General features: G+C 42.7%; 7 protein-coding genes across 7 annotated transcripts; 3 read left to right on the top strand and 4 right to left on the bottom strand.

The window, feature by feature from the left end:
* The first annotated feature begins 14 nt into the window (after positions 1-14).
* Positions 15-1,932, top strand: LOC108087069 (probable G-protein coupled receptor Mth-like 11). The gene is made up of 7 exons (XM_017184243.1): positions 15-354; positions 650-749; positions 801-983; positions 1,044-1,310; positions 1,375-1,540; positions 1,600-1,794; positions 1,848-1,932. The coding sequence occupies exons 1-7, from the start codon at positions 43-45 to the stop codon at positions 1,930-1,932; spliced, it is 1,308 nt and encodes a 435-aa protein (XP_017039732.1). The 5' UTR covers positions 15-42.
* Positions 1,933-2,549: 617 nt separating this feature from the next.
* LOC108087070 (probable G-protein coupled receptor Mth-like 11) lies at positions 2,550-4,486 on the top strand. Its single transcript, XM_017184245.2, has 7 exons — positions 2,550-3,044; positions 3,114-3,261; positions 3,316-3,501; positions 3,562-3,822; positions 3,888-4,056; positions 4,111-4,305; positions 4,365-4,486. The coding sequence occupies exons 1-7, from the start codon at positions 2,550-2,552 to the stop codon at positions 4,456-4,458; spliced, it is 1,548 nt and encodes a 515-aa protein (XP_017039734.1). The 3' UTR covers positions 4,459-4,486.
* A 9-nt stretch (positions 4,487-4,495) lies between these two features.
* Positions 4,496-8,844, bottom strand: LOC108087324. The gene is made up of 7 exons (XM_017184655.2): positions 8,411-8,844; positions 7,711-7,832; positions 7,544-7,657; positions 7,233-7,477; positions 6,514-7,178; positions 5,750-6,452; positions 4,496-5,688 (listed from the first exon to the last, which is right to left on the bottom strand). Exons 1-7 carry the CDS (start codon positions 8,576-8,578, stop codon positions 5,015-5,017), a joined length of 2,691 nt encoding a protein of 896 aa, XP_017040144.1. The 5' UTR covers positions 8,579-8,844; the 3' UTR covers positions 4,496-5,014.
* A 1,430-nt stretch (positions 8,845-10,274) lies between these two features.
* Positions 10,275-14,938, bottom strand: LOC108087321 (cytoplasmic aconitate hydratase-like). The gene is made up of 11 exons (XM_017184651.2): positions 14,899-14,938; positions 14,778-14,852; positions 14,591-14,683; positions 13,313-13,482; positions 13,025-13,240; positions 12,455-12,965; positions 12,288-12,388; positions 12,114-12,230; positions 11,390-12,044; positions 10,611-11,329; positions 10,275-10,548 (listed from the first exon to the last, which is right to left on the bottom strand). The coding sequence occupies exons 1-11, from the start codon at positions 14,936-14,938 to the stop codon at positions 10,438-10,440; spliced, it is 2,808 nt and encodes a 935-aa protein (XP_017040140.2). The 3' UTR covers positions 10,275-10,437.
* An 88-nt stretch (positions 14,939-15,026) lies between these two features.
* LOC108087080 (cytoplasmic aconitate hydratase) lies at positions 15,027-19,115 on the bottom strand. The gene is given in 11 exon segments (XM_017184260.2): positions 15,027-15,222; positions 15,293-16,011; positions 16,071-16,725; positions 16,792-16,908; positions 16,969-17,069; positions 17,129-17,364; positions 17,366-17,625; positions 17,689-17,904; positions 17,963-18,132; positions 18,874-18,966; positions 19,026-19,115. Coding segments are annotated over 11 exon segments (2,685 nt in total). The 5' UTR covers positions 19,033-19,115; the 3' UTR covers positions 15,027-15,111.
* Positions 19,116-19,453: 338 nt separating this feature from the next.
* On the top strand, positions 19,454-20,417 carry LOC108087364 (exosome complex component RRP46). The gene is made up of 3 exons (XM_017184704.1): positions 19,454-19,634; positions 19,695-19,930; positions 19,997-20,417. Exons 1-3 carry the CDS (start codon positions 19,529-19,531, stop codon positions 20,363-20,365), a joined length of 711 nt encoding a protein of 236 aa, XP_017040193.1. The 5' UTR covers positions 19,454-19,528; the 3' UTR covers positions 20,366-20,417.
* Positions 20,390-22,223, bottom strand: LOC108087363 (CDK5RAP1-like protein). Its single transcript, XM_017184703.1, has one exon. The coding sequence runs from the start codon at positions 22,165-22,167 to the stop codon at positions 20,407-20,409; it is 1,761 nt and encodes a 586-aa protein (XP_017040192.1). The 5' UTR covers positions 22,168-22,223; the 3' UTR covers positions 20,390-20,406.
* Positions 22,224-22,696: the final 473 nt, after the last annotated feature.

Raw genomic sequence — 22,696 nt, 5'->3', positions numbered from 1 at the left:
GGTCAAGCGGAGAAGTCAGCTTAAATATTTTAGCCGTTCGAAATGACAGGAGCTTTAAATTGGTGTTGTGTATGGAGTTTATTTTTGGTTGGAGTTGCTGCTGATATTTTAGACTGTGATTTCTTTGATACGGTAGACCTAACAAATACAATAAGATTCGAGAATGGATCCTATAAATACGAGGACCTCATTATTCCTGCTGGCCTTACAGGAGAGTATAATTTTACGATCCTCGACGATGGAAGCAGAATTTCATATCCTAACCACTTCAGAGGATGTGCTTGCAAGTTAAGGCCGTGTATTCGATTCTGTTGCCATCACAATAAATTAATGAGTGATAAGAGCTGTTCCCATGTTATAAACGAAGAGCTATCATATAGTTACGCTCTAAACATAACACTTTCTAATGGAACAGAAGTGAAAAGACATATTCTCAATGAAATGATTGTCCAGCATGAGCTTCCAATGCCTTGTAATACCCATTATCCTCTTGATGATCAACAGAACAAAGACGATAAGTGGACACTTTTTGAGGTTAAGTGGATTAACAAAAATGAATTTACATAACAACAACTTATTTAAATTTAACACTTCAACTTTTCAGAATGGAACTCTGTTACGACATTACGATAATGCTTTCCTCTTAAAGCAAGATTACTGCTTTCAGCCTTGGAAGTCGGAAACCGGCGAAAACTATTCCATTGTACCCTATAATTGTATCATAGAACCCCCAATGACCATGGCCTATGGTAAGAGAACTAGAGTTTTGAGAGAATTCTATTTAAATTATATTTTTTCAGTAAAATTAGTGTCCGTTGTGTTTATCGCCTTGACAATAGCAGTCTACTTGTGGCTACCAATGTTTCACAACATCCATGGAATGTGTTGCAGTCTCTATTTCACCTGTCTTATGATTTCCTTTATCCTCAATGTATTAAGTTCGTTTGGAATATTTGAGACAAGATTTATGTGTCTTATGAACGGTAATTTTTTATTGTTATAATAAGTAATTCTGTATCCTACAAATTTTGAACAACTTTCAGGTTACGCCGGATACTATGCAGTAATTGCCACATTTCTTTGGCTGTCGGTGATCAGTTTTGATCTCTGCAGTAGATTCGGTTTGCATCGGTTTCATGAACGTACTAGAAACATTGGAAAGGCTTTTTTTAATTATAATCTAATCGTTTGGAGTACTGCCGGCATCTTAACCTTAGTTATTGTTCTTGTTGATATATGTTTCCCATTTTCTGGAGACATTAATAATAGTTGTGTGCCAGCGGTCGGCGTGTATTCCTGCTGGATCATGAGTAAGTTTATTACTCATCCATCACATTTGCAATTGATATGTACTAAATCGCTTTTGCTTTCTAGCTGAAGGCTGGTCCGCAATGATCTACCTATATACTCCGATCTCCATATTAATTTTGTTCAACCTTACAATGTTTATTTTAACGGTCAAACATATTTATGAGGAGAGCAACCAAAGGAAAATTCTTGGACACTTCGAGGAAAAAGAAAAGTCAAGAAACCGAACAAAGTATGAGTATTATGTTTTTATTTTTTAATATTATACTGAATAATGTTTCTCCTTTTTAGTTTCACCCTTTATATTTATCTGTTCATCATCATGGGTGGTTGTTGGTTTTTGGAAGTAGTTGCTTTTATATGTGAAATGGACAACATATTAGCTCCTTTAATCCTTTTGAACGAAATTATAAACTGCAGTCAGGGCATTATAATATTTATGGTTACAGTTTGCAACAAGGAGTTGCTTAAAAACATCCGGGATCGGTAAGTTTTGCTATTGACAAAATATAATGGCTTTCAAAATTATTTTGTATTAGACTTTTTTCAAAACGGAACAGAGGCTTTGATTTTGACACTTGCACAATAACGCAAGATTGTCATCTGATGGATCCAGTGAAGTAAAAATGTATTTTCGCCTATTTATAAAATTTTCTTTGAATAAAATTTGTTTGGAAACAAGCTGCATAATAAATGTATATTTCCACATTTTAAATACGCATTATGTTTTTATACCCTTGCAAAGGGTATTATAACATACATAGTTCAAAAAGTTTGTACACTAATTCCCTAACAAACTGCATCAATAGGTAATATTATTATCAATCAATATTAGCAAATCGTTATTACTCCTTGTTTAGCTTCTAAGCATTTTGCTTGACATTTGTGAAGACTGCGAGGGAATATAAGCTTCGGCTCTCCCGAAGCTAGCTGCCTTAACTGATATCAATAGTAAACTCAAGTATCCTTGATTTTACAAAGAACTAAACCGGTTAGTTATGTACATATAAGCATATACATAATAATTTATCGCGTCCCTTTAAAGATTTTTCCTTTCAACATTTGAGTTTGTGATTGGATAAGAAGGCTATTTTTATTCCGAAGGCTTAATAGTGCAGGTTCTCACATTTCTTCTTAAACCAGTTGGAGCACAAAGCGATAATGTAAATGGTCGCTCTTTTATTGTATGTTTTGCTGTTGCTTTATAAAGTCGGTAGATCGGAGAAAATAAAATTATTCCAATGGAAAAAATTATTATTAAGTTCATACTCTTAAGTGTTTTTGTGTTCAACATCCAGTCTGAGGATATTCCGGGCTGTAATTTTTTTGATACAGTTGATTTAACGGAGAGTGAAAGGTTTTCGGATGGATCTTACAAGTTCCAAGATGTTTATATTCCCGCAAGTCTCACAGGAGAATATGACTACGAGATCGATTATGATGGTGATCGGTTTTCGGTAGCGAATCACATCCGCGGATGTGTGTGCAAATTGAAGTCTTGCATTCGTTTCTGTTGTCATCACAAAAGGATAATGGATGGCAATAAGTGCTCGAGGCATATAAACGGGAACCTCACCTACGATTACACCTTAAACATAACGCAAGTTGATGGAAAAGTAAAGCAGAAACACGTGTTGAATGAGATGATTGTGCAGCAAGAGCTTCCACTTCCTTGTGAAAAGCATTATATACTGGATACCGAGAGCAACGAGAGTGATCAGTGGTCTCTGTTCGAGGTGGGTTGTTATTAAGCATAAGACTTTCTTATACGTAATATAATTTTCTATACAAAAATATATTTTTAGAATGGATCCCTATTTCGGCACTACGATCAAATCCATTTATCAAAACAGGAATATTGCTTGCAACCCAATTTGTCGAGTACCAAGGGGAATCACACCCTAATTGTGGCCTTTAACTGCGTAATTAAGGCGCCCATGACAATGGCATATGGTGGGTTTTGAAAATTGTAAAAAATGGTTACCGAGAATTGATTTCCTATTACAGTAAAATCCTGTTCCGTGTTCTTTATGGCCATAACGATCGCGGCCTACTTGTGGCTGCCAAAATTCAGATCTCTTCATGGCAAATGCTGCAATCTCTACTTCACCTGCTTGGCTTTAACTTTTTTGCTGAATGTCATCAGTATGTTTGGAGTATTTGAACTTGGCAAACCCATTTGCTATCTCACCGGTAAGCGAATCTTATTTTTTAAATAAATATCTAAAAACTAATAAAAATACTGGATTCCAGGATATGCTGGCTATTTCACAGCGATGGCCACTTTCCTGTGGCTTTCTGTCATCAGTTTCGATGTTTGGAGAAGATTCGCGATGAAAAAATTTCAGGATTTCTACAACAACAAAAAGAGCGGTTTCTTTAATTACAATGTTATGGTGTGGGGTTCTGCGGGGCTTTTAACTTTCTTAATATTTGTGATAGATCTAAATGTGCAGACAACATCAGCTAATCCATACAATCCAAATGTGGGAAAATATTCATGCTGGATATATAGTAAGTTAAAACATAATACAAATCATTGTAACAAATGTTACTCATAAAGTAATTACTTTCTTTAGCCAATGCATGGTCGGCAATGTTTTATTTTTACTCCCCGTTGGCGATTCTGATAGTTATCAACGCAGTGCTGTTTTTCCTCACAACCAGATACATTTATTGTGAGAACAAGACCAACCAGCAAGTGTTAAATAAAAGCGAACGGCAGAGAAAGTCGAGGAACCGAGCCAAGTACACAGCAACATACTTTCTTTGATAAAGCGTACTAATTGCTTTGTTTTTCAGTTATCGCATCTACCTCCGACTGTTTATCATCATGGGCGGAAGTTGGTTCCTCGAAATCATTGCCTTTATATGCGAGATGGAGGAAGTTTGCAGGCCGGTGATCTTGATAAACGACATTTTGAACTGCAGTCAGGGAATGATAATATTTATGGTTACATTTTGCAATCAGGAAATGATCCAATCGATTCGAAAGCGGTAGGTTGCCTGGCAATATTTATCTTTAAGTAGTTATCATGCACTTAATCCCTTTTCAGCATCCAAAGCATGGAAAGTACAACTACAGACTTTACCAGTACAAGCCGACCTCAGGATTCGGAGCAACTAGGCGCAGTGGAAATGAGAAATTAAGGAGAGTAAACTTATTAGTCATTTAAGGACTCGACACTTGATGATTATCTTGAAATATATTTCTAAGGTTTAATTTTATCTTGAAATATAATTTCTTAGATGGATTACAATTGTATATTTTCGACACGCCCTTTTAATCGGGGGTTGCCACTAACTAAATCGATACTTAAATTAATAGTACCGAAGATTGAAAGGTTTTGCTAACTAATATTATAGTTAATAGTTGAATCGAAGTCTCGAATATCAAAAGTATATGTATGTAGTATTCTGTGTAAGTATGAGCAATGGGTCTTAAAACTAGATTGTAGTTTACTTAAATGACTTCAGTCGAAATTAGGACGCGTTTCAACCTTTTGAAAAAGCGTTTCGTTGCACTAATGAAGGTAAAGTTAACTAAGACTAAATACAGCACACGTTGTTTGTGTTTAGAACTGAACTAGATGAACGCAACCTTAGCGAGTTTTATGAACTAATAACGCTGGTCAAATTAATTGTATCCGCTAACGTGAAAGATGTATTAAGCAGAGCAAAGAAATAATTCCAGTTAACAATGTGCTCATAGCGTCTCATGATTTGTGCGCTTCAAGTGGAACTCCACCATGTTGTCGAGATCGCTGATGTACATCTTGGACTTTCGAATGTCCGAGGTGAGCACGCGGAGATTGGAGGTGTAATCGGGCAGGTTGAGTCCCAGACCTGCGGCCATTTCCTGTCCCATCTTCTTAGCCATCTGGGCGAACGTCAGTCGCGCTTTTCCCAGCCGTTTTAATGGACTAAACTGCTCGTGCACCTCCCTTAGTTCGCCATAGTCGAGCACCTGCCACTGCCCTGTCTCCATGTTCCATGTGAACAGGATGCGGCACTCGTACTGCCTTTTGTGGAACGCACAGTCCATCCGTCCAGTGCAATGCAGGCAAATAGCCATTGCCTGATCCCGCGCAGAAAACTGGGCCATCAGCATGCAGCCGATCGTCTGACTGAGTGGACACACGCTGATTACCTCGTAGGCCCAGTCGTAGAACACGTTGTAGATCTTCTGGTTCTTCTGGCACAGCATACTGATCACATAATACGTGAAAGTCTCCAGATCGAAAGAGTGCTGGGTGATCACCACGCTGTTGCAGCGCAGCCGTTGATACGAAGCTTGTGAGATCATCTGCATCTCCGAGTAACAGGAACCGTGAACCTCCATTGGCAGCGAGGTGTGATAGCCAGGCGATATGCAGTCGTCTGAAAATTAAAGCCAATTATTAACCATATTTTCCATATTATTATGAAAATAATAGCATACCTTCTTCACTAGTAATCACGGAGGTCGCATCATCCTCTTCCACATAGCGTCGTCTTAGCTTTTTGGTGCACACTGGTTTTTCCGGCATCACACCGCCCTGCACTGGCATCTCTACAATTCTTGGCTCATCGCGACGTGGCGACAAAAACGACATTCCAGCGTTTGGAGACATGGAACCGCCAATCTCAAATCGCTTGGCCAGGGACACCTGGAGCGGAGAGAGAGCTCCGAGCGGACCCACTGGCTTGTAGCTGAGCATTTGCTGTGTGGCCTGCGACAAAGGCGGTGATTTTTGATTAAAGAGCGGGGCCGAATTGGCATTGCGACTGGGGGAACGCATCAGCATGGAACTGGACGGCGGTGAACGGAATCCCAGATGAGGGGGCGTCTGTGCCGGCTGCGAGGGATGTGGCGAAGAGGAAGGCGAGGCGCAGGGCGAGTTGTGAAAGAAGTGCGCCGTGGGCGAGAACCGATGGAAGCTGCGAGGAGCTGAGGAACTGGCAGTTGTGGCATTGAAGGCACGACCCGCCAATCGCACCTTGGTAAAGGGTATTATATTCTCCGAGTTGTCCTCCGAGAACTCGTACTTCTTCTCAGCCAAACGTCGCTTGCGAAACGTGGAGATCTTCTCGTACTTCTCGTTGTCCTCCGAGAATTCATAGGCATTCGATTTATCCGTCATGGAACTGGAACTGGGCGGGGTCTGTAATGAGGGATAATTATATATATAGTTCCTTTAATAAACCAATTAAAGATTAACTCACCTGTAAGTCTATAGTAGTAATGCCATTGCGGAACTTTGTCACTATTCGCTGATTGCGCCTCCTTGGCGGACTAGCTTCATTGGCAAGAGGTTTTGTGACCGGTAGAGTGGTGTCCGGTAGACTCATACTATTCAAACCCGTGACCACAGTGGGACTGCAGTGCGGTGTAAAGATTAGCTTCTCATATGCCTTTGGTGAACAGCAAACATTGGCCCCGCCTTGCACTTCGTTGTTGTTTATGTTATGGTTATTGCTCTGCTGACTGGAGCGCTGTGAGTGTTCACTTTCAATGTCGCTAAAATCTGCTATGATGCGGGCAACCACGCTCTGTTCGTTGGCGGATCCCGCCTCCGATCCGGCAGCCGAAGAGCGATCCTCCTCGCTCGGAATCATAGTTCTCGGAAGCAAGAAGGACTGCGATTGCGACTGCCCTTGCAAGCTGGGCAAGATGAGGCTTTGTTGCGGCAAGAAGTTGCTGCCCGATGTCACGACCGGCGTGTCCATATCGATGCGCAGCATGTGCATAAACCCATTCGAGATGATCAAAATGCGCTCCGGGCAAAGAAGATTGATCTTCGGCTCGAATACCGGATCCGTTTCCGTTGAGGAGTATTTTGTGTGCACGGTTAAGTGGCAGTTCAGGCAGTGTGAATTGTAAAAGGAATCTAGTGGTTTACAAAATGTATTTTAGTTTTTAAAAATAACTTATTAACACTTACATGGACCGTCGTCGTTAAGTTTCTTGCACTCCAAACAACCCAATTTAGGAACTTTAACATATGTAATATAGCTGTCCTCGCCCTCCTCCGTGGCAGCCCCATGTACAACTAGGATCTGGTGCTGCGCGTTCTTCCACTGCGTCATGCTTACAGTCTTTGTGTTGTCCACCATGTGATCATCGAAGAGGCGACGCGAGAAAAAGTAGCGCAGTCTCTTGTTGGGTTGGAACAGCCAGAAGTATAGTCTATAAGGAACAAATAAATATTAAAAAGCTGATCCTTCTTTCTTTTCATATTAATCGGACACCTACGTATACTTATAGCCCATGTTGAAGGAGTAGTGATTGACTGAGGAGCTGTCGTTGCACACCACGCGATGACTAAGCATGTATTGGCCGCAGGAAGTTAGTCCCATGAATATGTGCCTATAAGGATATTCGTGTTAAAGATAGTTGATTTTAAAAGGAAAATACCTTACCCCTCCATCAAACTGCTGGCCAGCACATCTTTGAGGTATAGCTTTAACCTATTTGGCACCCTGTCGTAAGGAAGCTGTTGCTTTTGGCCAGCCCGCGGGGAGCCTGAGAAGAACCCAGTGCGCTGGGGTATAATAAATACAATATCATGTTACAAAAGATTGAATTGTGGTAGTGTGATTGGGTATAATCTAAATTAGTAAATTTGAATCTCCCAGAGAGCAGCAAAACTTATTTAAGAAGCTCTAGTTGTTTTAAATAGAACGAAATTAATATGTTTACTTGACTGTTTGACCGACTTTTAGTCTCTTTAATGTGACAACTTAGATCTCTTAATGACAAGAAAACAGTTTTTGCGGGTAATTTATTATAATGCCTTGCATTCCAATATTTACTCATCCTATAGCAAATAATGATATGTATGTTTACAATTTATATGGAAGTCTTGCGCATGCCTTCCTAATTCCTGTCGGTTATACTACCCATACATATATCCAATAATATAAGCTATACTATAGGCACCTTTGTACCTTCGATTGATTTTTACTGGGTATATATCATTTTGATATTTCTCTTAACTTGCTGAAGACCTTGAACTACAAATTTGACCTCCTTTTCGAGTATTTTATCGTGCCCTTTTTTACTGCTACCTTTGGGTACTATAGACACCAGATATAGGTATAGAATGACCCTGAAACCCACCTCCCTGTCGTAGAGCATCTGCACCAGATTTCGTGTCCTTGGGCCGGACGATGGCGTGGGAGTCGGCTCCTCGGAGGACTCGTCCGAGCTGTCCACCGTGGAGAAGTCGTCCTCGTCGGAGGACACTCCCGACAGGGACTCCACGTAGTTTTGGTAGTCAGTCTCCATATTCCAGATCGCTAAAAATCAGACTTAATTTATTCCTCCTACTGACTCGCCTCCTGAAAGTCGGTCACTATTGCGGCCGAAAAGTGGCTGAGTCCTTCGTCCTAGCGCCTCTTCATCGGCTGAGCTAAGCCAGTGGCTTTCATCGGTCTTAGGCTTTTTTTTTCCTCTGCCTGAGGCTTCCAGAATTACAGCATTTTCGGGTTTTTTGTTATAAATAAACCGACTTTTTGCAATAAAATTTCTATCTTGGTGTGACCACACTCCAAAATTTCATCCGGCTCGTGTAAAGTACTAATTTATGCCTTAAAAAACACCGCGGGTAGCTAAGATTGTCGCCATCGTGGGTGATGTCTGTGCTAATGGGCAAGGATCTTAGGACAAAGGTTAGCAAAGATCCTTTAGCATAATAAAACCCGCTAGAATTAGTGAGGATCCTTACCAGTTGGCGCCAAGTTATCGATTACAACTGCCAAAAAGGCGGTTTATTCAAATATACATAATGTGCACAATGTTGAAAAATTGCTTTATTTGTTGGGAGACACATAAATATTAAGATTTGTGATTACTTGTTAGAATTATCTTTGCTTACAAGGGCAAGAACGTTAATAAATTTTGAATATTAACTACCATAAGTAGTAGTTCGAAATCGACTTTTTTCTTCCCCATAAAATTGAGGTGATGTAAAACAAAATCAGCTATATATTAACCCAAAACAGAGGCCGCAGGTGACCCAAAATATACGTGCTCCAAAACCCGGCAACGTGATTGAGTGTTCATTGACCCCTCACACATAATTGTGGGTCAATTCGTTTGCGGAAGCCACCCGAAACCCCACCGCAACCCCCGATATAGCCGATCCCACCACCGACGTTGGGTTCAGTGCGCCGGGTTTTTAGAAGCCGAACAAAGTGCAGCCACAAAGAATCGCGGAGCGGGCTCCACAATTTTTGGTAATTCGGCATAAAAATGTCGAGCATGCCAGCAAAACAGTGAGCCAATTGCAGCGATCAGCGAATTTTGGCAATGGAAATTCGGGCCAGAACCGATCGACGATCCGCGATCAACCATCGAGCAGGAAACCTGATGCGCTGGCAGCGGCCATTGAACGCGACGGTGCTTATAAGAGCTGGATGGCCAACTCTCAGGTTTTAGTTCTGGAATAGTACGTGTCGCGTTTGGTATCCACATTTACCCCTTTTGAAGAACCCAGTGGAACTCATTTGTGCAGCATTGAATCGGAAACCCGAACGCGTCCTGTATTTATATCGAGTTATCTAAGGAAATAGTAGCCGTGATTTTACCCAAGATTATTTCACATATCACAGTTGCTGTTTCTTTTAGATAGCTCTTTTGTAAGCAGCCTAGATTCGAGTGTGAATATCTGTTTGATTTGAATTGATCCTGCAGGGATGAAGGATCCACGGTTTCAATTTATGGGATACACACAGTTCAGTTTTGTCACATTCCAAGCATCACTGGGCTTTGTTTATCTCATGAGAGCGAAATTTGTTCAACGGAATACAAATCTTCAATGTATCCTGAAAAATTAAAAGAATAGCTTTGCTGTCTTGGATAAGATTCTCTCTGAACATGTAAGTTTAAACAAATGAATATCGTTAAACGAAAATCGAAGTTTTGTTCTAGCCAAATTAAATCCCAGGAAAAGTTACTCTTGATATTAAAAAAAACTATATTATTACAGAATATTTGTTATTTAATTACCAAGATTTAAGTCTTATTTTATTGGTTTGACCAGGTTTGGGGAAGCACCGCCACAAATGAAAAGCTTAGGGAACTACAATTTACAGTGTAGAAATGCATGTGGAATATACAAATAAGAACAAGATAAAATGATGTGCTTAGGCGAGCATCTTGCGGATCATGTAGTTCAGGATGCCGCCGTTCTTGTAGTAGGTGATGTCCACCTCGGTATCGAATCGCAGAATGGTCTCGAAGATGGTGCCATCAGCCTTAAAATTGGATATGAAAGAATTATATTACAGATCAGGAATAAGTAGATTCGATAACTTACCTCCACTTGGATCTTCTGACCCGGCTTCAATCCACTCTCCGGCAGAGCAATGTTGTACACCTCGCGACCAGTCAGATTCAGGGTCTCGGCACTCTGACCAGGAAGGAACTGCAGGGGGATGATGCCCATGCCCACCAGATTGGAGCGATGGATGCGCTCGTAGGACTCGGCAATCACCGCCTTCACGCCCAGCAGGAAGGGACCCTTGGCGGCCCAGTCCCTGGAGCTGCCGCTGCCGTAGTCCTTGCCCACCACCAGAACCAGGGGAGTGCCCTCCTCCCTGTACCGCTCGGCGGCATCGAAGATGTCCAGCTCCTCCTGGCTGGGAATGTGCACGGTGCGCGGACCGGTCTTCGCCACCAGTTTGTTGACCAACCGAATGTTGGCAAAGGTTCCGCGCGACATGATGGCATCGTTGCCACGTCGCGATCCGTAGGAGTTGAAGTCACGCGGCGTGATGTTCCTCTCGGCAAGGAAACGGGCAGCCGGCGAGGTCCTGGCAATGGAACCAGCGGGCGAAATGTGATCCGTGGTCACGGAATCGCCCAGGAAGAGCAGACAGCGCGCCTTCTGGATGCTCTGCAGCTTGGGAAGATCACGGGTCATGCCCTCGAAGAAGGGAGGACGCTTGATGTAGGTGGAGTCGGCGCTCCACGAGAAGAGCTTGCCCTCGGACACCTGCAGGGTCTGCCAGTCCTGGGAGCCCAGTTCAATCTTGCCTGAGAATGAAGAACTTCTTTAAATAATTCATACAGGGAGAAAGAAAAAGGAGTACTTACTGTACACCTCCTGGAACATGGCGGGAATCACGTGCTTGTTCTCCACCTCCTGGATCTCCGTTCGCGTGGGCCAGATGTCCTGCAGGAACACATTCTTGCCGTTGGCATCCACTCCCAGAGGTTCCTTCTCGAAGTCAATGTCCACGCGTCCTGCGATGGCATATGCAATGACCAATAGAGGACTGGCCAAATAATTGGCACGGGTATTCGGGTGAATGCGACCCTCGAAGTTCCTGTTTCCGGAGAGAACACCCGCGCAGACCAAACCGTTCTTCTCGATGGTGTTCACCACATTCTCCTCCAGGGGACCGGAGTTACCAATGCAAGTCATGCATCCGTAACCCACAATATCGAAGCCCAGCTTCTCCAGATAGGGAATCACTCCGGATTCCTTCAGGTAATAGGTAACCACTCCGGAGCCAGGAGACAAAGAGGTCTTGATGTAGGGCAGGATGCTCAAGCCCTTCTCCACAGCCTTCTTGGCCAGCAGACCTGCACCCAGCATCACCGAAGGATTCGAGGTGTTTGTGCAGGAAGTGATGGCTGCAATTACAACGGATCCATGTTGCAACTTGTAGGTCTTGCCATCGTCCCACTGGAATTCACCAGAGGCAGCCTGAGCCTCCGGAGCAATGGCGAAGCCCTTAAAGCCAACCTGAGGTAAGGGACAAATTATTTATTAATTGATTAAATTTTTAAACTTATATGAAAGGTTAGAACTTACTGGGTTGGACAAGCAGGACTTGAAATCCTCTGGCATGTCGGATACGGAAACGCGATCATGAGGACGTTTGGGACCCGAAACTGAGGTGACCACTGTGGCCAAATCCAAGGTAATGCTCTACAAAAATTTAACGTTTTATTAAAAGCTAAAATTGGTAAAATGTGATAAACCAACCTGAGTGAATTTGGGATCTTGCGACTCATCAGCATAATTGCGCAACTGCTGAGTTGCCTTCAGATACTGACGAATGATGTCGATCTTTTTCTCAGAGCGATCTGAAAGAGGTTTTTTAAATAAAAACATTATAAACATTTTTTAGATAGTTTAAAGATTTGCCTTACTGGTTTGCTTCATGTAACCCAAAGTGTTCTCATCGATTGGGAAGTAACCCACAGTGGCTCCGTATTCAGGACACATGTTGCTGATGGTCGCCCTATCCGCAATACTGAGTTCCGCCACTCCAGGTCCGTAGAACTCCACGAACTTGCCCACAACTCCCAACTGACGGAGGTGCTTGGTAATGGTCAGCACCAAATCGGTGGAGGTGACCAGCGGACTCAGTTTTCCCACCAACTTGTAGCCAATAACCTCGGGCAGCAGCATGGAAATGGATTGTCCCAGCATCACTGCTTCAGCTTCGATGCCACCAACTCCCCAGCCCAAAACTCCTAGTCCATTGATCATCGTGGTGTGGGAATCAGTGCCCACCACACTGTCGGGATACAGGATCTTGGAGCCATCGGTGGTGTCGTTTTCGAACACCACGCGGGCCAAGTACTCCAGATTCACCTGGTGCACGATTCCAGAGCCAGGAGGCACGATCAGCATGTTGTTGAAGGCCTTGGCTCCCCACTAAGTATAAAAACCAATCAGTAAAATAACAATTGATCAGGTTGTTTAGGAAACCTTACCTTCAGGAAGGTGAATCGCTCCTTGTTGCGCTCAAATTCCAGGGTTTGGTTCTTGGTGAGAGCGTCTGGAGTCCTGGCAAAGTCCACCTGAACAGAGTGATCGATGACCAGGTCGGCGGGACAGATGGGATTGATCTTCTCGGGATCGCCGCCCAGGTCCAAAACAGCATCACGCATGGCAGCAAAGTCCACCACAGCAGGCACTCCAGTAAAGTCCTATAAAAAAATTGTATTAAATATAAATCAAATTTATATAAAATTGCTAAGGGTTTTCCTTTTAAAACTCACCTGCAGGATCACACGGGCTGGCTTGAAGGACACCTCCACATCGTTGGATCCCTGCTTGAGGGCAGGTGACCAGCCCAGGATGCTCTGCACATCCTTCTCCAGGATATGGAAGTTATCGCAGTTACGCACCGCCGACTCCAAGAGCACTCGGATCGAGTATGGCAGCTGATCTGCAAGTGGTAAATTTAAAGTGTTATTCAAGAACATTTCTTCTACAAAAACTACAGTAAAACCTCCCTTAACTAAATAATTATGCTAGATAGATAGACAGAACTCTTACTGATATTAAATGGTTGGACAGAACTCATTTGGAAAAAAACACAATTACGCAAATACAACTAAAAATACTATCAATCATAAAAATGCTTGAGGTTTATTTAAACTTCCTTTTAATTATATTGTTTAACAGGCTTTGCCAAGTCATAATGAAATAAAAATGGAAAATCACGTTTTCGTATCTTCGTGATAAGAACTTAATTATTATACAACTGACCTAAACCTGTATATAGAAATATAAAATAATAGATTATTTAAACATTAAACGTTAAAAGATGGTAATTGAAACTAACATTTTTTTGGCTTTTAATTCCAAAATAAAAACATGAAATTATTCCAACCTATATTGTTTCCATGGTAGTTGGAGATTGGAGGTAGGTTGTTATCACAGGTTGATTGCGTTTGCCCAGCACTCGATGGGACAGATAGATAGTACTACTTATAAAGTGGTAGCCATTGGAAAAGCCCTCACCTCAGAGTCATGATTTTCGGACACGCGCCGCCCCAACGAAAACATTCCACTGATCTGGAGATATTTCGGGAACCGCGAACCACGACCCCAAAACAGCAGATGTTCGTAGTTTTAATCCGCTGATAAGTGGGCACGCAGTATATAGAAATAAAAATGGAAACGAAATTGGGAGGCAAGCGAGTCGTTATCACCGGTAGACGAGCCCCATTATTAAGCAATCACCGGTGATAACTTTCGCTTTCGGTGCGAGACGAGCTTCACTAGCTATATATTATAGAAAAAACTAACGAAAACCTACTTAAATCTATGGGAGCACCGGATCACCTTCCAATTGACACCGCCTGACTTGCAAATTAAGGTGTTCACTTGGTTTTATTTTCTTTTTTTCTTGGGGTCAAACTCCAACTTCAACAGGTGCTCTCTTTTAGTTCCCAATTTAGCTCTGCATATTTGCTGCCTAGTTAAAAACCTATCTGTTACCACGTCGACAGACACTCCCACTTTTTGGAGCCTTTCTCAGATGCACTTACCATACTTGCTGTCGATGGAGGCGAGGTCAAAGTACTTGTAAGTTGTGCCGGCCTGGGAGAAAGTTTTCTCGAACTGAGCGAAGGGATTGGCGCCTGCAGTAGAACAATGTCGTTATATAAGCCCAAGGATTTGGGAGGTATACACTCTAAGGGATCCAAGAACTGGCGGTCCGGAGTGGTAACCTACCTGACATCTTTTCGGGACACTTTACTGAACTTATTCCGGACGAGCAAAGCAAGAAACTGAAGTCGAGTAGGAGAACTGGTCAGCTTTCGGTATATATCGATAGCTAGCGATGGCAACCCACATCGCCACTCGGATCGGGGGAGTATTTCTTTAGCGCGCATTTTTAAATTTACGTTTGAAAAGAACATACTATACTTTAAGCGGTTTTATAAGAAGTTATTCAATAGAATACGATATTTTTTATGTTAGTGCTGCATCACAAAGATTTTTCTATTTAATTCAGTTTCATTTACAATATACAACAAATAAATGCACATAAATGCAAAGATAACATTTAGGCCAACAACTTGCGAACCATGTAGTTGAGGATACCTCCGTTCCTGTAGTAGGTTATGTCCACATCGGTATCAAAACGAAGAATAGCTTCAAAGACAGTGTCGTCAGCCTGAAAAAAAATTAATTGATATTATTTAATGTTAAGTACAATATACTTATTTATTGAAACGGCTACTTACCTTAACCTTGATTTTCTGACCAGGTTTCAATCCACTTTCCGGCAGAATAATATTGTAAACCTCATGACCATTGAGCTTTAAAGTCTCAGCATTTTGACCAGGCAAGAACTGCAAAGGAATAACGCCCATGCCCACCAGGTTGGATCGATGGATTCGTTCGTAGGACTCCGCAATGATGGCCTTAATTCCCAACAGACAAGGACCCTTGGCGGCCTAATCCCTCGAGCTTCCACTGCCATAATCCTTGCCAGCGATCAGAACCAGAGGAGTGCCCTCCTCGCGGTACTTTTGGGCAGCATCGAACACGGGCAGTTCCTCCTGGCTGGGAATGTGCAAAGTGCGCGGTCCTGTCTTCGAAATCAACTTGTTTACCAAGCGAATGTTGCCAAAGGCTCCTCGCGACATGACGCCATCGTGACCACGTCGAGTTCCATAGGTATTGAAATCCCGAGGAGTAACATTATGGTCGGCAAGGTAACGAGCGGCCGGAGAGTTCCTGGCTATCGCTCCAGCTGGAGATATGTGGTCCGTGGTGGTAAAGTCACCCAGCAACAACAAACAACGAGCGTTTTCGATATTCTTCAGTTTGGGAACATCGCGGGTCATGCCATCGATAAAGGGAGGACCCTTGAGGTAGGTGGACTCGGGATCCCAGGAAAATAGTTTGCTATCTGGGATCTGCAACGACTGCCATTCAGGGGTTCCCTGATCAATCTTGCCTGGATACAAATTAATAAAAATATATAACCATGAACATATATACTATAGTAGTACTTACTGTAGGTATTCTGGTACATAGCAGGAATAATATGTTTATTTTCACATTCCTGAATCTCCGATCGTGTTGGCCAAATATCGCGCAGGAACACACTGTTTCCATCGGCATCCTTTCCCAAAGGTTCCTTCTCGAAATCAATATCCACTCGTCCTGCGATGGCATATGCGATGACCAACAGAGGATTGGCCAAATAATTGGCACGGGTATTCGGATGAATGCGCCCCTCGAAGTTCCTGTTTCCGGAGAGAACTCCTGCGCACACAAGATTATTGTCCTCAATGGCGTTTACCACTTTTTCGTGAAGGGGTCCTGAGTTTCCAATGCAGGTCATGCATCCGTAACCCACAATATTAAAACCCAACTTCTCCAGGTAGGGAATCACACCAGATTCTTCGAGGTAGTAGGTCACCACTCCAGATCCAGGCGACAAGGATGTCTTGATATAGGGCAAAACTTCGAGTCCCTTTTCCACTGCGTTCTTGGCCAAGAGACCAGCACCCAACATCACCGAGGGATTCGAGGTGTTCGTGCAGGATGTAATGGCTGCAAGGACCACGGATCCGTGATGCAGATTGTAGGTCTTGCCGTCCTCCCACTTCAGTTCTCCAACATCCTTCAGTGCCTCTGGGGTGATTGCAAAGCCCTTGAAACCCACCTTAAATGAAGTAAATAGATATAGATACTTGTTGAAATCTGATTGTAATATATTAAACAAACTTACTGGACTGGACAGGCAAGATTTGAAATCTTCTGCCATGTCGGAAACGGAAACGCGATCGTGTGGTCGCTTGGGACCAGAAACAGACGAAACCACCGTGGCCAGATCCAAAGAGACATTCTATTAAACATGATCAAAATTATAAATGCAATGTTAAGATTAGAAAATATTTCTACAAACCTGTGTGAATTTGGGATCTTCAGTTTGGTCATCGAAATTGCGGAACTGCCGAGTGGTCTTCAAGTACTCACGAATAATAGATATTTTCTTCTCCGAGCGATCTTTATAATAAAGGTAGTTTAATTATTTATGTCAATTAATAGTTTGAGTAAATACTTACTCGACAACTTCAAGTAACTGAGGGTGTTCTCATCGATGGGGAAGTAACCCACAGTGGCTCCATATTCAGGACACATGTTGCTGATGGTCGCCCTATCTGCAATGCTCAATTCCGCGACTCCAGGTCCGTAGAACTCCACGAACTTGCCCACCACTCCCAGTTTACGTAGATGGTTGGTAATCGTAAGTACCAAATCGGTGGAGGTAACCAGAGGGTTGAGTTTTCCCTCCAACCTCGGGCAGCAGCATGGAAATTGATTGTCCAAGCATCACGGCTTCTGCTTCGATGCCACCAACTCCCCAGCCCAAAACTCCCAGTCCGTTGATCATCGTGGTGTGGGAATCAGTGCCCACCACACTGTCGGGATACAAAGTCTTTGAACCATCGGAATTATCCTCTTCGATGACAACATGGGCCAAGTATTCCAAATTGATTTGATGGATGATTCCTGAGCCAGGTGGAACACACAACATGTTGTCGAAGGCTTTGGCAGCCCACTTAAAATGGAATTTAAGTATTTTTAAAGGAATAATATTGTAACGTAACTAAAAAACAATTACCTTGAGGAAAGTAAAACGTTCCTTGTTCCTCTGGAATTCCACAGCCAAGTTCTTGGTCATGGCTTCAGCGGAACGGGCAAACTCCACCGGCAAAGAATGATCGATGACCATTACCGAGGGGCAAATAGGGTTTACTTTCTCGGGATTACCGCCCAATTTCAAAACAGCATCTCGCATGGCAGCAATATCCACCATGGCAGGAACTCCAGTGTAATCCTAATAATATTTTCACTAAATTATATAAGATCCCTAAAATGGAGAATCCTTTTCTCACATGCAGAACCACACGGGATGGCTTGAAGGACACCTCCACATCATTGGCTCCTTGCTTGATGGCCGGGGACCAGTTCAGGATGCTCTGCACATCTTTCTCCAAAACATGGAAGTTGTCACAGTTGCGCACCGCTGACTCCAAAAGCACTCGGATAGAATAGGGCAGTTCATCTATAAATACACACCTTTTTTTTATTTCACCAGTCTAACGAGAGCACGCATCACCCACGAGGCAACCCCGACCCCTAATCAGTTCGATTATCGAAGGAAAGTTTTACTACTTCAATTAAATATATTCAATCTTAAGCGACGACGTCACTTTTTGAACTGATAAGTGATAAGCGTGGCCGAAATACCTTGAGTGCCCCAGGAGTTCTTATCAAAAACTCATGAATGGAGGATTCCATGATGGGTAAATACTTGTTCTATCAGTCAATACTTCTTTTAGGAGATAAACTAATTTAGCTTTTGTACTTCAGCATTTATGATAAGAGACAACCTATTTTTGAACTTTTATCAAAGGTTTTAAGCATCTAAGTACACTACTTTTTTTTTAATTGGTTAAATTAGCTGGTTGTTTTTAATTGGGAGATAATATTTTAAGAGATCATATTACAGATATAAAATATGCTTAAAGGAAACTTTAAAAAATATTTATTTACAATTTAACGAATGATTTTGACCGCCTTGATCAACATTTTGTATTTGTTTTCATGTTAACGTAGGTCATAACCAATTAGACTTCCTAAACTATACTACACTCTTATGAATATTAAGATTTGTTTTGTTTTGTTGGTGTATGACCTTCACGAATCGCAAACGCTACACAGTTTACAGACCGGGCTTAATTTAATATGTTCTCATCCCTGTATTTCTCAATCGTAGAACTAAATTTGTAAACAAACTGCTCACTGTATTTGCTATCAATAGCAGCCAAATCGAAATACTTGTATAATGTTCCATGCTGAGAAAAGGTCTTCTGGAACTTGGCAAATGGATTTGACCCTGCAGAAATTTGACTTTATTAAAATACTCTTGAGTATCTTTTATTTTTCAAAACTCACCAGGCATTCTAGTGAAGTTTCTAACTTTACAGCTTTAACGAATTTATTTTGTTTGAGGAATTACGACTTCCCTTTCCTGTTATATACGTTTTGTAGACTTGGTATCAGTGTGGCTCCCTTGAAAGCGCCAAGAAACGCCACAGATCGTGTAATCATACCTATAACGTACCTCATTTTATAACGGTAATTAGAGCTTGTTTATTGGGTGAACTTCTACAATTGTATCTTTTAGCGGTTTCTTTCGTTCTTCTAAAAATTTTATTATGCTTAGAGCCGGTATTAAAAACATTAAAGTTTGAAAAGGAAATTTTTCCCGCCAAACTGTTTGGAAATCCTTTTCGGCGTTGTCAGACTAATAATATACGAGAAGTCTGGCACCATGGTGACAAAAAGGCGCTGCCAGACTGATACTTTCAAAGTCTGGCAGCCCCAGGCGAAAAAATAACAAGGAGCGGGAACGCACGTTGTTTTTATAAAAAACTATTAAAGTACTAAAAAGCAATATGAATTTACCTGCTAAACAGGACGTGGAAAAAGAGAAGCTGCGCCAGATGCACTGCGAGTTCAATCCTTTGTCCCGCTGTGATGGTTCTGTGATGTACAGCCAAGGTATGTTTATGCTCTTGACTTGGATTCCCACAAGACCGGCTAAAATTGTATCAATTTCAGGTGCCACAGTGGTTATAGCTGCTGTTCTTGGTCCAATCGAGGTGAAGACCCAAAACCTTAGCATAGATGGCAGCTATCTGGATTGCAACTACCGCCCGAAAGCGGGTCTTCCTCAGGTGAAGGAACGGATACGCGAGGCGGCCATTCGAGATGTCTTGGATTTGGCGCTCCTGGCCGAAACTTATCCGCGTTCCAAGATGTCTGTTCAGATCCAGGAGCTGGAGGATCGTGGCAGCGTATGAACCATAACTTTCCTTATATCTAAGTTTTATAATAATGATCATCCTTATATATATATATAGATCGATGCGTGTGCCATAAATTCCGCATGTTTTGCCATGCTTATTGGTGGCCTGCCCCTAAAATACAGCTTTGCTGCCGTTCACTGCATCATCAATGAACAGGGCGAGTACGTGCTTGATCCAGACCAAAGTGAAACACTCCATCAGCGCGCCAGCTTTACCTTTGCCTTTGATTCCGTTGACGGAGACCTTCTGCTCGTGCAGACAAAGGGAGCCTTCAAAATAGCCCAGTTTAACGACATTGAATGTCTTTGCCGGGCGGCCAGTGTGGAGATCTTTCAGTTCTACCGCAGCCAAATAGCCAAGTATCATGGTAGAAGCGAGGCGATAGCTGACAAAAAGGAGGAGTCCTCTGCAATGGAAACGTAATTCTAGGAACAACACAAAACTAGGTACGATTAAAGTTCGTTTTATTGTAAAATCTGTCTATTGTGAAAGTCGGTTATGCTGCTCAACTCGAGGGGAGTGCCCTTTAGCACCTGGGAATTGGATTCATCAATGCGAACAGTTACAAAATCACCTACTCCAAAGCAACTTCGTGATCCTTGATCGTTCCCGGAGGGCAATTCTGTCGCAGGAACAATCACTTTGATGTTGGCATCATTGCGGCCGAACCAGTGTTCATCTGACCTCTTGCTTTTGCCCTCGATGAGGATGAGCTGCTTCTGTCCCTCCATTTTACGGTGCAGCTGAGTGGCTCCTTCTCGGAAAGCCTGTACCATGCGCACCAGTCGCTCGTTCTTCACATTAAGGGGCACGTCATCCTTGTAGCGTCGATGGGCAGCGGTCTTTTCTCGCATGCTGTAGGCAAATAAGTAAGCCACGTTGTACTGCACTTGTTGGATGAGGGACACTGTATCCTGGAACTCCTCCTCCGTTTCGCCGCAAAAACCACAGATGAAATCGCTGGATAGTCCCACGTTGGGCAGAAACTGCCTGATGTGCTGGACAAGTTCCAGATAAGCCTCTCTGCTGTAACCTCGCCGCATCCTCTCAAGAACCTGGGTGTTTCCTGATTGTGCTGGTAAGTGGAGTTGCTTGCACACATTCGGGTGATCTCTTATAACTCTCAACACTTCGTCGGAGAAATCCTTGGGATGCGGGGAGGTAAAACGGATGCGCATTTCGGGAACAGCTTGAGCTACAGCTCGTAGTAACTCGGCAAAGGAAGTCCCACCAGTTTTGGGCTTGTAAACAGTTTTAAAACCAGGAACGGTGGAAGCTTTCAGGGATTCCTGTGCCTCCTGAGCACTTTTATCTCTGTAAGAGTTGACATTCTGGCCCAACAGGGTGACCTCCTTTACGCCCTGCTCCTCCAAAGCTTTAACCTCAGCAACAATCGAATCCAGAGGTCGAGAACGCTCGCGTCCGCGGGTGAAGGGTACTATGCAGTAGGTGCACATATTGTCACACCCTCGCATAATGGACACAAATGCTGTTGGCGATTCCGAGTTCAACCGCACGGGCATAACATCCGCATAGGTTTCGTCCAGCGAGAGGAGCACATTGATGGCCGAGTTGCCATAATGCCGCGATATGGCCAGCAGTCGGGGCAGATCCTTGTAGCTATCCGGTCCGGCAATCACATCCACACATTGCTCCTGATCCAGCAGCTTCTCCTTCAGCCGTTCCGCCATGCAACCGAGCAGAGTTAGCTGGAGAGGATGCCTCCTTGAGCTGCGCTTGTTTTTCATGGCCCGCAGGTGTTTCAATCTGTTCCAGATCCTCGTTTCTGCTCCATCACGAATTGCACAGGTTATCAGCATAATAACATCGGCTTCCTCCGGCTGCTGACATCTCAAATAGCCATTTTGCTGAAGTATACTCCAAACGACTTCTGTGTCGTTGGTGTTCATCTGACATCCGTAGACCTCAAAGTGCACCTTTCTGCCATTACCATTGAAATCAATAGAGCTTAGGTACGGCACACTGGTGTCCACGTGCTCCTCTTCATTTATTTTTAGCCTGGAAGCAGGTTTGACTGCAAAGAAATCTTGGAAGCCGGGTCCCCGTTGAATTCTCTCCAGAAATGTTGCACGTGCTGCCGGCTCCGGTTTTATTCCACTTGCCTCACTGGAGGAAACTGATGAAGGATTGGAGGTTGCTCCTTTGGAGGCAGTGGTTGAGGCCAGTCGCACCTGGCGTATCAACGCCCGGTAGCTCCGTTTCATAGCAGTTTTAATACTTGTAAAAATATGTTTTTAAAATTATGCAAGATTAGAGATGGCACATCACATATGTTTGCACATAGAGTTGTCAACAACCATGAAATATCGGCAATATGATATTTTTTTAATTATTATATTTATAATTATTAAATATAAAAAAATTTGGTAGAACATCAATAAAGATTGATTTGACTTTTTGATTTCTATCAACTTTTCAAAGAAAGTTATATTTAAAACTCAAAGTGTCTATCGCCACCTAGAGGAGTTCGGAAAAGACAGTTAGTTCCAAATAATTCCGCTAGTCTTGATTTTGTCGTTGAAAGTCGTTGAATCTGTAATTGTAATCCTTGGTGAACTAGAATAGAAAATTGGGTTGATACAAGTAAGGATAATATTTGCTTATAAATCGTGTATTACATTTTTATTTCAAACTTAGTAAGATCCAACATATTTTATTTGAAACTTATCATAAAAGTTGAGAGAGATGAGCATAGCAATAGTAAATCAGGCCAAATGAAGCACATTTAATTAA

Source organism: Drosophila ficusphila, unplaced genomic scaffold (assembly GCF_018152265.1).
Source record: "Drosophila ficusphila isolate 14025-0441.05 unplaced genomic scaffold, ASM1815226v1 contig_791, whole genome shotgun sequence".
NCBI lineage: Eukaryota > Metazoa > Arthropoda > Insecta > Diptera > Drosophilidae > Drosophila > Drosophila ficusphila.
The sequence above is the reverse complement of the archived record's forward strand: the minus strand, read 5'-3'. Positions and strand labels throughout refer to the sequence as shown.